Source organism: Plectropomus leopardus, chromosome 16 (genome assembly GCF_008729295.1).
Source record: "Plectropomus leopardus isolate mb chromosome 16, YSFRI_Pleo_2.0, whole genome shotgun sequence".
Taxonomy (NCBI): Eukaryota; Metazoa; Chordata; class Actinopteri; order Perciformes; family Serranidae; genus Plectropomus; species Plectropomus leopardus.
In genome coordinates, this window is record NC_056478.1 from 22,129,922 (window position 1) to 22,143,452 (window position 13,531).

The 13,531-nt window shown below is 38.5% G+C and overlaps 1 protein-coding gene across 1 annotated transcript in view; it reads left to right on the forward strand.

The window, feature by feature from the left end:
* The first annotated feature begins 8,283 nt into the window (after positions 1 to 8,283).
* man1a1 (mannosidase, alpha, class 1A, member 1) overlaps positions 8,284 to 13,531 on the forward strand; it is a 166,179-nt gene continuing 160,931 nt past the window's right edge. Inside the window, exon 1 of the mRNA XM_042503009.1 lies at positions 8,284 to 9,159. Coding sequence (XP_042358943.1) covers positions 8,650 to 9,159 — 510 coding nt within the window. The 5' untranslated portion in view covers positions 8,284 to 8,649. The remainder of the gene's footprint in view (positions 9,160 to 13,531) is intronic.

Below are 13,531 nucleotides of genomic sequence, written 5' to 3' on the forward strand. Positions count from 1 at the left end.
CTCAAACATGGCCATAATCTTCTGTCAGTATCTGTTATTTTATATTAAAGTAACAACATATTTCACACAACCCTGCCTCTTGTAAATTACTTTATATATAATGCATTTGAGACAGCAAATATATTTTGGGGGGAAACCTAATGCCAATTAAATTGTGTTTTCTATAAACATAATAAGTAAAATGTTGCTATTTAATGTATCTGCCAAGGTGCAAAAGTGTTGATACTGAATGAATTAGCAAAATGTTCATAGACAACATATTTCAGTTGTTTTCAGCCATAATAGGCAGTATTTTATTACAGTATCCAGTCATACTGACTTCACCAGTATGCTTTTATTAACTCATTTATTATCATTTAGCCAAAAGCTAACACGATCTTCCCTTATCCTTACCCTAACCTTCCAATAAAACTGCATTTGTTGCCTAATGATTGTTAATGACTGTTTCATTACCTGAAAGAAACTTTGTGTCTGGACATAACCCAGACAGCACTTATGCTTACACAACAATGTAATTTAGAAAGCTGTTTAGCAACATACAAATCTAATATTTTAGGAGACAGTGTTGAAATCACAGTACAGTAATTGCTCTATAAATGAAGAAATGGTTTAAAATAACTGAACTGTACATTATCAAAGTTGGAACTTCCAAAAAAACAAACAAGCAAACAAAAAAAAGCAACTGCCTAACTGCCTCACACTGAGTTGACCAAACCTAAACCAGTAAAACTAAAATTATTTCAAAATAGAAGCAAAGGTCTAGAGTGTAAGAATTTGTAGATGTATGTATTGGCAAATATGGACTGTATTATATGATAAGTATGTTTTCTTTAGTGTATAATCACCTGAAAATAAGAGCTGTTGTGTTTTTATTACCTTAGAATGAGCTTTTTATATTTACACAGGGAGCAGGTCCTTGTCTATGAAGATGTTGCAGCGCCGTGTTTCTACAGTTGCCCAGTTCGGACGAACCAAACACTGACTGTAGATAGGGTCCTGCACATTTTTCGCATTTTCATGTCATCCACTGTAATTCTCCTTCGCACTTTGCAGACAGTAGAAGATTCTGTTGGCTGCCATCTGCAAACTCGCTACTATAGATGTCCCTAAATCCTACACACTAGACCCTCTAGGTTTCTTGGAAAAATAATTTCAAGTGTTTCTGTATTTACGACCTCACTCTCCACCTCTATGTCTGCCTAAGTCATGTTAACTTTGGAGGCAGCTTGATTCACTAGATAACACGAGACCTCATGATTTGCTACATACTCTGCCCTAAACAGCTCCCGCAGTAGAAATGGTATTGCTAAATCTCTATAGGGTGGCAGCATTTTCCCCTTGCACAATATAGCATCATATTGTCCAACCCTTTCATATTTAGAAAGTCAGGAAGAAATATCAAGGCTGACAGCGGGTATTTCTGGTGTTTGCAGAAAGATTTCACAATCCAATATAAATCTTTCCTCGACCCCTAGAGTCACATGTGAATATCATGTATGAGTACAGGTAGCAAAACTCTGCCAGGAAATGTCAATCAGATATGAAAAAAAAGGTAGAATCCAGAGTTAGGGGAAAATAGATATCTGCTTAAAGCTTAACAGGATCTCATTTGGCGCTTTGGGAGGGAAGTTTCTTGTTTAAGTTTTTCTTGCCTCAGCAAGGATTAATGGGATAGATCCCATCCTTCCTCCTCCAACTACAAAGAGTGGCCAATCTGATGGCCAAAAAATCCTGACTTGTGATCTATCCCCCCTTTTCCTCTTTGATCAATGTGCTTGACACATAAATGTATTTTATAGCAACTGTTTGCGTACATGTTCAGCCTATTAGGTGGCACCATGTCCATTTTTTGTTTGTAGCGCATTGTGCTGCCCCAAAGTAGCCAAAAATGTAGTAATGCTAATGGTTTTTATGCACCATGTAGCCCAAAATTTGGCATTTAATCTCTCTAGTAAGAAAAACTTACATGACTTATATTATTAATTTTACCATAAATACGAGTAATGGTGTAGAAATGACTTAAAATGCTGCTTATATTCAGTCTTTTTTCTGCCACTACTAGTAAAATACAAGAGTAAAAAAAAATCAGACAAAGAAGCATCTGAAAAAGTTTAGAAAAGTGTATGTGTGTTTTTAAAACTATGACAGTAAAACTAATTAATTTCCAATTGTAAGTCCTTTAAGGGTCTGGTAGTCTGATGAACTCTAAAACGCAGCGTTTACTGGCTATGGTCAGGCATCTCCATTATATAAGAGATGCATCAGTAACTATATTTACATGCATACTAATATTCCACTATTATTTCAAATATGACAATATTCTGAATTTGATATGGGTCATGTAAACAGCATTTTCCATTTAGATTTTCTAATTAGGTCTTTTCCTGAATGTTGTGAATGATGCTGTTCCACTTTTCTGTATTTAATGTATAAATGACATGTTAGGGTTCATTAATCGGACTGCGCATAGCTGCATGTTAACAGGAATATTAGAAAATATTCATTTTCATAAGCCATGTAAACAGCTTAGTGGCAATAATGTCCTTTTTATGGAATAAAAGCGATAACAAGAACATTTTGTGCATGTAAATGTAGTCAGTAATTCAACACCATAGGATGTTGAAAAATGCCCCATGTCTGCACAATAACTATAAATGTCTGTATTACATATTGATCTAAAATAAAAAATAAAAAAAAACCAATAATACATTTACAACAAAAAACAGTGCAAAGTATTTGGTGCTGATAATCCTGCTGGAGTAAGACCTCTAATTACATAAGAAGCATATGTTAATAAATACATGTCTTAATCTTTTAAATAAAAAATGCACTGTGTTTTCCTCTAGGAAATATGACATTGTTTCTAAATCTTTGTCCTCTTCTCTGGGGAAGAAGTCCAGTAACAGCACCTATAGTTAGCATGACTCAAACAGTCACTAGAGATTATGTGTCATCTTATCTCCTTTCTAATCTTATCTTCCTTAAATAAAAAACAGAACAAATAAAGATTTAAAAAACAGTCAAATCATAGAACATTACATGACATTGGTCAAAGCATTAAAAAAAAAGTCTTAATATTGACCACTTGTTATTTAGTTCCAGTATTTGTCCCCCTTATTTCAGCCTCTTGAAACTGGAAATTAACATATTTTTCTTGCTCTTATAAAAGAATTTCAAAATAATTTGATTTCTGTCAGGAACGAGGGGGAATGGATTGCAGGGGAGCTACAAGTCTCAACCCAATTAGTGACCTCGTTCACTGAGCACATCTAGTCTTTTTTTCCCCTTCCTTTCTTCATCACGCTTTCTATTCACTACCATCCCTCATACCCTTCCACCCTCTAGACCCTTTCTTTTCTTCTCTGCTGGACTTTCTCTTCTCCCACTTCTTTCCTCTTCCCTGTTTCTGTCTTTTTCCTTTCTCCGCATAAATGAGTCCATTTTGCCCCGGGGATGAGACCACTGTGGTTAAATCAGATTGGGGCAAGGTTATATTTGGACTGGAGAGCGAGAGAGAAAGAGAGAGATGGTGAGACAGAGAGAGACAGAGAAAGAGAGAGAAGGAGAAGCATCAAACAGCTGGGTGATGACTGCATGGCCTATTTTACATCAGCAAATTGGCTGAAAGTGGATTCCCAGGGCCATTGAGCTGACAATATTAGTAATATTAGTTTAATAAAAATCTCAAACTCATTTGGAGCTGCCGGTCTAAATACCATTAACACACATGGATAATAATACTGAACAGTGATGAGGACATTGTGGGAAAAAATGGGAACTGAACTGAACCCTTGAGCCAGAATTATCAGTATAAACTGAGAAAAAAATTGTTTATGCTTTCACCCCTCTAAAGGTCTTAAAGCTGTGACAGTCATTGGTTTGACATTGTTTGCCATGATTAAGACAACTGTCCCAGACTTAAATAGATTCAAAGAATATAGTGAATGAAGCCCTATTTAGGCCCAAGACCAAAATAAACATGTATGAGTGTTGGGGTCTTTTCATTTTTGGCCCACTGTTGGAGAGGGGGTTGTCAGAATATAGAGAATTTGAAATGTTTAGTTCTCATTTTTGATTTCATTTCACCATTTCTGTTTTCTTCCACATTTGAAGAGGACTTGAATTGTCACCTGGAAACAACGCCATCACCTCGCCAACTTTCATGATTCATACTTAACGTAATTTTATGAGGTACATGGAGTCATAAGGAAATAACTGCCAATGCCAAGAGGGACCGTGGTGGACTTGGCAAAACTCAGACCACAGTTTGTAGCTGGATCTGAGACCACTTTTATGGACTGACACCAGATTCAACAACACCTTCCATCCCCAAGTAAGTCTACCAAACTCTGCCTCAGGTCTGGATATCCAAAAGAGTGTTATAAGTTAGAGTGTACAAGTCTTCAAAATAATACACGCCTGCTGCCATCTGGCTGTCCGCCAGTGTATGATTAAAAACGCCACCAGTCCTGTCCAACTGCATTATCATCTGTGCGTGTTGCATGTGGATGTGGAAGGTGGCTTTTGGCATCACACTTGTACGCTGAAAGCAATGACAGCGCGGCGCTATTTGATGAGTTTGGAATGAGAACAGGTTGCTATATCTCAAGCACTTGACAACTCACACAAAAACAATCTAGACTGAATAAAGAGCACTACAAGAGCAAAACCATGTATTTTTGATTTTGGAGTAAACTGGCCCCTTAAATTTCGTCGTTGGAGGCGAAATACTGGACCTTCTATTTCTGGGTTCATTTTGTTGTTTGGTATATTGCTCCTACGGATAACTTCCCCCCATTTAAATTACATAACTAGACATTAAAATTTCAGCACTGCTATTTAAGAGTTTGAAAGCAGATTTTTCTTTCTTTGATCTACATCGTTGGTTATATCCATCAGGTTTTAGAGTAGGTCCCTTACAATCAAAGAACCAGGACTTCTTTCATTCTGGAGCTGTCATCCTGCACCAACAATTCATCAGTCACACAGGGAGAATAGAGGAGGCAGACGGACTGATTTTTACACAGACAGTTGCTACAGTAGACTAGAATTCATTTCAACTCAATAAGAATGACATCTTGTTGCTGCAGCTTTGAAGGCTTCATGTGTTTATCTTCTTTGAACAAACACATCCAAAGTAGCTTATGAATTTATAATCAATCATACATAATGTATACAAGGAATTTCTTACTTTCACTAGGGTTGCATTAGTACAGTACTTTGGAGTTTTATTACCTTGGATTGCCGACATTGGTAGATTTAGTGGAGTATTTGCCTTTTGGGGTCGACTCCAATTTGACTTTTGGGGTTGACTTGGGACATGGGACATTTTTATTCAAAATAAACTATTTTGACTAAAAATGTCCCATGTCCCACTTATAATTACCATGTTAAGTCTGATGTGGACAGCTTTTCTCAGTACGGATGGATACAACAGAAAGCTAAACTACAACTCTTCAATGCTGAGAATAACTTACAGGGAGTGCTAGATTTAGGATCTAAAAGCATAATATACAAAGGGGATTTTTCCTTTTACTGAGCCTTAAAAGTGGGTTTACCCCACACCTCTCCACAGGTTTTACCAGCTTCACAACAAAAGATTATTTATTCCTCCAGACCTAGAAAACCACGACACCACTGGGGAAATGGTGTTTCTTTTGATACATGCATTATCAAAAGCTACTCAGGCTGAAAACAAATCCCACTGAAAAATCCAACTTTGACGAAATGACGCAGGAAAGAACGCCTGTTGTCAAATCTGTTACCACAAGAGACTCATAGTTCAATATTGAGATGCCATACATTTCATCCGAGATTTAATTTTCTGCTTGAATCGCGGAGTGAGAAAGTAATCATACGGACGTGTGTCATCATTTAGACAAGATGCCATCCCAGAATTACAATTTTAATATGGAAGCACGCCATAAGCTTTCAATCCGAATTGTTTTTCTTCCCCTCGCCTCAGTGACTTGTACAGCCATGGCAGCTATTTGTCATAAACAATGCGGTCAGTGATGTACGGTATATAAATGTAAATGTTCAACAAAATGTTCAACAGCCAGCAACATAAGTTTACACATTCAAATCACACCAAGAAGATGATTTATTCAGTTTGAAAACAGGAGCACACACTCATCAGTATCTGTAATAGCATAGAACAAGTCCAAGATTGATTTTTTTTTTTCTCTCTCTGATAAAACTCTAGTATTAGCTGTGAACTAATTCCAACCCCTATTTAAGTATAAATTGCATGTTTCACGCATACAACTGACTGGTTCCACAAACCCTTATTAGTCACCAACAGAGACAATTGAAATGATTGCCATTTATCTCCCACATTCGCACACAGACCAGCAAAGATCATGGATCTCATCAGTTAGTGAATGTGTGCATTCATGCATGTCTGCATGCGCTTATGTGTTTCAGAGTGGTTTTTTTTTTTGTCCATTTGTTAAGCTTATGAATACTAATAAGCGCCCTGTACAATGAAATAGATGAAATTTTCAATGGTAGTCAACTGTGTATTGTGTGGAAGGTCACTTGCTACACCGCTGCATAAATAGGTATAAGAAATGTACTCTCAACATACAGAACATGAGTTGGAAAATCTTGGCGATAAATAATATGACTGTATACTGTATCTTGAGATTTAGAAACTCTTTTTTCAAGCTCACCCGCTAGGTAATTAGTTACTGGGTCCGACCCACCACCCCATTCTTTCACAAGTGACCATCACATAGCTGAAGGCCAGGCAGAAACACACATGACATGGTCACAGGGTAAGCCGATGAGGAATGTTATAGCTGGGGGAAACACTAAAGACCCAAAGTTACTCCACAATCGTGTTCATTCATGCTAAAAATTAAATAAGGATGCTTTATTGTGGTTTAAAAGAAAATGATGAATAATTTAAAGGTGAACTTACAGAGCAACTTGGACATGCTGCTAACTAGTCTTAGTCCATGTGTGTAGATAAGACAAGTACCTCAAAACTGTACCTAAGAGGAGTATACTTGAGTAAATGTGCTTGTATGCACATCTGTGTGTGTGTGTGTGTGTGTGTGTGTGTGTGTGTGTGTGTGTGTGTGTGTGTGGATTAACTATATTCCTGTTTACATTCAGTTTATTAATTTGCAGTACTGTCAACCACAAATACACCTTATTTTTATAAATATATATATATATATTTGACATGTTAGCCCATTACTTTTACTTTATCTTAAGAATGCCTTGAGGGAATTTCCTAAAATTTGGCACAAACGTCTACTTGGATTCAAGGATAAAGTGTTTAAATTTTGGTGGTCAAAGTTAAAGGTCACTGTTACCTGGTTTGTCCCATTTCTTGTGAATGCGACATCTCAAGAACCCCTTGAGGGAATTTCTGTAAATTTGCCACAAATTCATCCTCATCCATATATCTGCCAAAAATATCTTTTTTTGTATAGTTTTTAAAAAAAGAAAAAAGATTTATGTCATTCTGCATTTTAATCCATTCCACAAGTCCACCCCATACACTGAAATACACATTTACTTAGTTGTACTAACACATTGTTTGTTTGTTTGTTTAAAATTAAAGTATGCTCTTAAATTACAGCCTCCCTCCCAATCACAAACCATGTTTGAATTTTGCCTGGAAGTGAATTATGTCTTGCTCTAAACAGTAAATACATGGATGTGAACTTCAACTGGATGGGTTTGCAGGGGCATACAAGGCAGCAATTCTTTTTTTCATCCTATTTATACATATTTAATGACCATTGCTGAAGGGAGCCTGTAATCCAAGATTTTCTTTGCTTTTCTTTAGCCTAATTGTTGTGCATATGGCAATAAAGGACTTGAACTTAAAAGGGCAAAAATGAAATAGTTTGTAAGGTCAGTCCACTGATATTTGTTTAATCATGTTTTTCACAAAAAAAAAAGGAAAAAACTTCCTCAAGATTCAAGAAGGTTTATTGTCATTCCAAAACATGAGGTGCGTAAAAGGGAACAAAATTAAGTACTGAGGTCCTGGTAAGCGACAATAAAACAGGACACTAAAATCTAAAGCACAAAAAAACAAACAAAAAAACCCAAATAAATACAATGAAATAAAACAACAGTCCAAGATTAAAAAAACTAAAGTGCAAGGATAAAAACAGTACATATTTAGAAGTGCAAATGCATTAATAAATATAAGTCTAAAAAACTATATCGACTATATTTATCTTTTAAAATGTGCTGTAACTTGAACCTGGCTCAGTCGTGCTATAGTCCTTGCTGTTGTAGGGCTAGTGAAACATAAAGTTATAATCGCAGCTGTCAGCGGCTATATACCCCGCCGTTGGGAGGACACGCCCCCCGTGTTCCCACCACTCACAGGGCAGAAAGTGATTAGCTCATCGCGGCTGTCAGTCACGCCTATCCAGCGTTGCTTCCTGTGTGAGCCAGTGGACTCGGTCTGTCTGCAGAGAGTCTCCGGTATGGGCAGCCGCCTTACTCCTCAACTTTTTACCGGAGATTTTACCACTGTTACATTACATTTGACACGTTTTACATCCTCGGGGAATGGACCTCTGAACGGATTAACCCGACTGTGAGTCCGTGTTGAGTTAAAACGAGCGTTTAAATTCATTTTTTTGTTGTTCAAGTTGTTGAAGGAAGAGGGGGAAAATGCCAGTTGCAACTCTTCTGCCTTTTACCGCGACCCCGAATAGGAAGTCTGCCAGCCCGACCTCTTTTAGGTTGACAGAGAAATTTATTTTGTTATTAGTGTTCAGCGCTTTTATAACCCTGTGTTTCGGGGCCATATTTTTCCTACCGGACTCGTCCAAGCTGCTTAGCGGAGTTTTCTTTCATTCCTCCGCGGTGGAGACCAACACCCGCACCGGTCCAGACAGCAGCGACCCAGGTTCGACTGGAAACGACGAGAGGGTCCTGGCCAAAATCAGAAAAGACCACGAAAAAGCTCTGTTAGAGGCCAAGGATACTCTACAAAAACGGCCCGACGAGATAAAACAAGACATTATAATCGAGAAGGAGAAAGTTGCGAAGGAGAGTATGGGTCAAGGTGGGAAGGATGTCAATAATTTACCTTTCGTTGAGTATCACCGGCCGCCCGGGGCGACTGGACACGAGCCTCTGGACCCCGAAACGAAGGACCGACGGGCTAAAATCAAAGAGGTAAGGATCTGTTGAGCTCACGCGCTGTTCGCTCAATGGAGAAAAACGCCACGCCAGACTCCACTGAAAAAAACTGACATTTTAAACTGCCATGACTCACGGCAGTTTATATTCATGGTAAAACGTGACTTAACAGCTTACTCTAATCTTTCATATACCATCTACAATTCGGTGGTGATATAACACATCAGTTAGTACTATAGTGAGTGAAATTTGAACTTTTACACAATGTTCGCGTGTTATCTCGGAAGTCCTCTCCGCCGATATACCTAACGGAGAGCGCTGCCAATTAGTGTAAAACAAGTATACAACTTGTGTTTTTACTTGAACAATGCTGAACATAGAGTATCACTTGTAGCCGAAATGCGCAAAACAACTATTAGTGTTGAGCTGAAGATCTTACGTCGTGTTGTAACACATGTACACCTGCGGTGAATTAGACACGTAGACTTAACAGCTTTGTTAAAGGCATTCGGCGTGGCGTTTTTCTTAACACGAAATTTAACAGCAGACAGTTCTTGGGGAAAAGCAAGGAAGGAATGCAGGATCCATCGCCCCCCTCCGGGCTGATATACCTGTCTTTCAAGTTCCCCGTGTTTGGACAATAGGGTGCTGGTGTAAAGCCCTCTCTGATCCGTCAGCACAGTGGGAACAGAGGGGATCATGGTTGTGGAGAACTGAACAGACCTTTCAGCCCTTCACAGACATTTATATTTGGCCCAGATTTACAGTGTGCTCCACAGTTTGTAACCTGAGGAAAACCTCTGAATTCATGCTTCCTTTGAAAGCTTGTCTTATTAGTATTACCTGGTATTACTGTTATTATTAGTAGACTCTAATTGCATTTATAATTCACCCTTATACTTATTTACAGAGAAAGTGTCACAGTGCCCCTGTGTTTGACTGTTGTTCAATAGCTTTTGTGCCCACTGATGTCCTATCATTCGACACAGGCGAAAACAAAACGGTAGCCTGCAGCAGGGTGAAAAACACCAACAGGTACCATGTCTGGCATTATTGTATTGTGTCACACTGCACAGTGTGTGTGTGTGTGTGTGTGTGTGTGTGGAAGAGCAAGTGCAAAGCTCAGTGGTGAGGTCTCAGAGGTGGTTTCAGGTTGCTGCTGATGGTGTTCAGTCACTGCTGGATGATCTGTGGTGCTATGATCCTCACTAAGGATTTTAACCAAAACTAGGTGGAGATTTATTGTGTCAGGTGTTATTTTGAAGAATTTTCCCATGGTGCTTTTTGAGGAGCAGCTGTCGTAAATCTGCACGGTGAGGTGACTTAATTTCCATTTACTCATTCAGGTGGTTAACTGTAGGCTCGCGCAGAGGACCATGGCGTGCGTGATCAGGTGATGTTTAGTGTCCTAACTAAGCACATGCGGCTTGTCCACAGACACCGATGGACTGATATTTTCCTTTCACTGAGAATCAACTGAAAATTAAATTTCTGCATATTGCTGTGTGGTCCAGAGAGCTGATATGGAGAATGTCAGGATATGAGTTCATTGAACAGTGGAGCTATTGTCAATACTCACAAAATGAAATACCACAATGATGTATTTGTCTGAATACCGCAGTATCAATATTGTTATCATATTTAGGGCTGACTTTCGTACTTTGTGGAGATATTTGTATTTAAGATGATTAGGAAAAGCAAAAGTTGTTAAAGACCAATCAGCTTTAAAAGTCTAATAACTTCAGACAATCTTACTAGTAAACAGTAATGCAGCTTTCGAGACCCAAAAAGACAAGATTGAACTCTTTCGCCATACTATCTTCTCCAGAATTCACTACACTGTCCAGTCAAATGTCACACCATAATATTTTATCGATATATCACTCAGGTGTCAGGTTGTAAACGCCGCCCTGTAACCCCAAAAGATCATTGCATATTTGGTATTTTGGACTCACCGCTTGAAATGCTGATGAGGCACGTTTCTGACCTTAAGATGACATCATCCTCCACTAAAAGGTCATGCTGTCAACTGCACGAACGCGGCATTAAACACATCATGTCAATAAGAGGCCATACTGTGTACAAATTACAGTTTGCCGATAGTGTGCATTCTCCTGCCAACTGATTGTCATCACCGTATCACAGATTTGTAATCTCATCCACAGCGGTACACACACACAGTCTCAGGTATGAGGACTTCATTCAAAACACTGAGCCCATTATGTCAAATTTAAAAGACATAAGCATTAACTTTAACTACTTCCAAGTCCATACTGTGTTAAATACCGGCATTTAAAGTGGAATACGATGGCATTAGCTTAATGTCTTTAATCAGTAATCCTAACAGTTTACTTTAGAGATACTTTCCCTTTCATTTATAGCACATGTTGTTAATTTAAAGCATCCGGCAGAGCCCCTAAATCCCAGATTCTCTCCTTCTCAGCTCTCTGTATATGTTTTGAAATTTAACTGTGAACTGTGTGACTTCCCAAACAGCAGCAGTGAGCTCAGAGAAAAGTCAACACAACATCGGTCTCACCGAATAAGCAACTGTTGTGAAGATTTCTTGTTTTGTCAAGGCAGCAATCTGTGTTTATAGAGCGCAGCCGAAACACAGATTGTTTTGCTCTGGGCTGTTTTTTAATATGGCCAAATATGAAGTTCATTTAAATCTTGAAAAAACAGTAGCACTGGTGCTTAGGGCATCAGGCTGATTTTTATTTTTTTTCCACAAGTTGCACTCATGCTGCTTTTTGAAAAATTTAGTAGCTCAAGCAGCATCACTGATAAATTTACATTTAGGTCAATACATTTTTCCTGCAGTTTCTGTTTTAAACATGTTTGCCTTCATCATCTGATGATCTGTAGTTGACTTAAAGGGAAAATTGAAACATTTTCAGAATTCATGCATTTCTATTGTCTAAGACAGTACAAAATATTAGTAAAAATGAAAAACTTGAGTGCTTAAACTCAAATTGTGATGTCATTCAGTATAAAGTTAGCGACTTTGACCAAATTGACCATTTCTGTTACATGGCAGGCGATCCTGTCCTCTACTCGGAGGGTAAAGAGCTTCTGATTTTCATTGTTTTCTGAATTTGTGGACATACTCGGCAGCTGTTCTTCTTCTAACTAAAGCATCTTTTTTCAGTCTCCCGCGGTGGGTCAAACCCTTCCTGCCCACAATCCCATCCTGCCAGTTGTTGCTTTTACACAGACCTTGAATTTGGCACTGGTAATGCCTCTGTTGCTGACTAAAAGGCGGGGCAACTCTGCCCCCCCCATTCCTTGATCACACTTTTTATACAAAACGGCTTCTCTGGATCTGGCTTTGAGAGAGACTAACTAATGGCCACAAATATTGATTAAACTTTCCTAGGCCATGGAAATAATATATTGGATTTCTTCATTTCAGCAGCGTTCCCCTTTAAGTAGTAAAACAGAAAGTGCTGTAAAATGTTTAAATGAAGGGACAAAGGTGACTGAGTGGTTAGTTATGATTGCTTTCCACACAGATGCACATTGCTGTTAATATCTTTTTGTAAGCTTTACAGTAGTCTCTTAAATTTAACCAACAAGATAACCCCCATTGATCACATTTCTTATAGCAGCTATGACTAACAACTTATTTGTAAAAAGCATCAAGAAAATTTTGTTGGGACATTGACTACCATTAAAAAAAAAAAAGGGCCAATGAATGGGGACTCTGAAGGTCAATGTTGAGGTGTCTACGATCATCTGTCGCGCCATAGTCGCTGGCCTTCATGGGCTTTTTTCAGCCTATTTGGCATGTTGAATGAGTGTTGGAGACGGGGTAGTCGTCTGTGAATGAAATCACTCTGATTGGCAGTTCAGCTCAGTGCACGAGAAAAAAAGGAAGTGAGGTAAAGTAAACAAAAAGCTTAAGTAAAGAGGTTGTGGGATTGAGAAGAAATTGTTATATAAGGTTGTTTTTTTTAATCATTGAGCTCTTAAGCAAAAACGTTTCATTATGGTTTATGTTGTTTTTCACTGAACATTTTTATAGTAAATATGCTTTGTTCTTTCAAAATTGTATTGTGTTGTTAATGTGCCGACTAGCATCAAGACTGTTGTCTGATTTCCATTTTTTACGGCTGAATAGAGTGCTGCCGTCTGCTGGTCTGAGGAGTTATTTCCTCTCACACAGGTGCATATGTCTTTGCAGTGTGCTCTTGTGAAACTTTTTGGCACAGACACAAGCAACCTGCATCAGTCGGCTTCGTCTCCGCTACCTCTTTGATGTGGGTTTAGTGCATCAGGACCTTGATCCTCACCATTCCTGAGTGGCAGCTGTTTCGATTGTAACGGAAAGCGTTTGTCACAGATAGGAAAAAACAAGATAGTTCATCTGTAGATAGCTACAATTTAATCTTAGTGTTTACTCAAC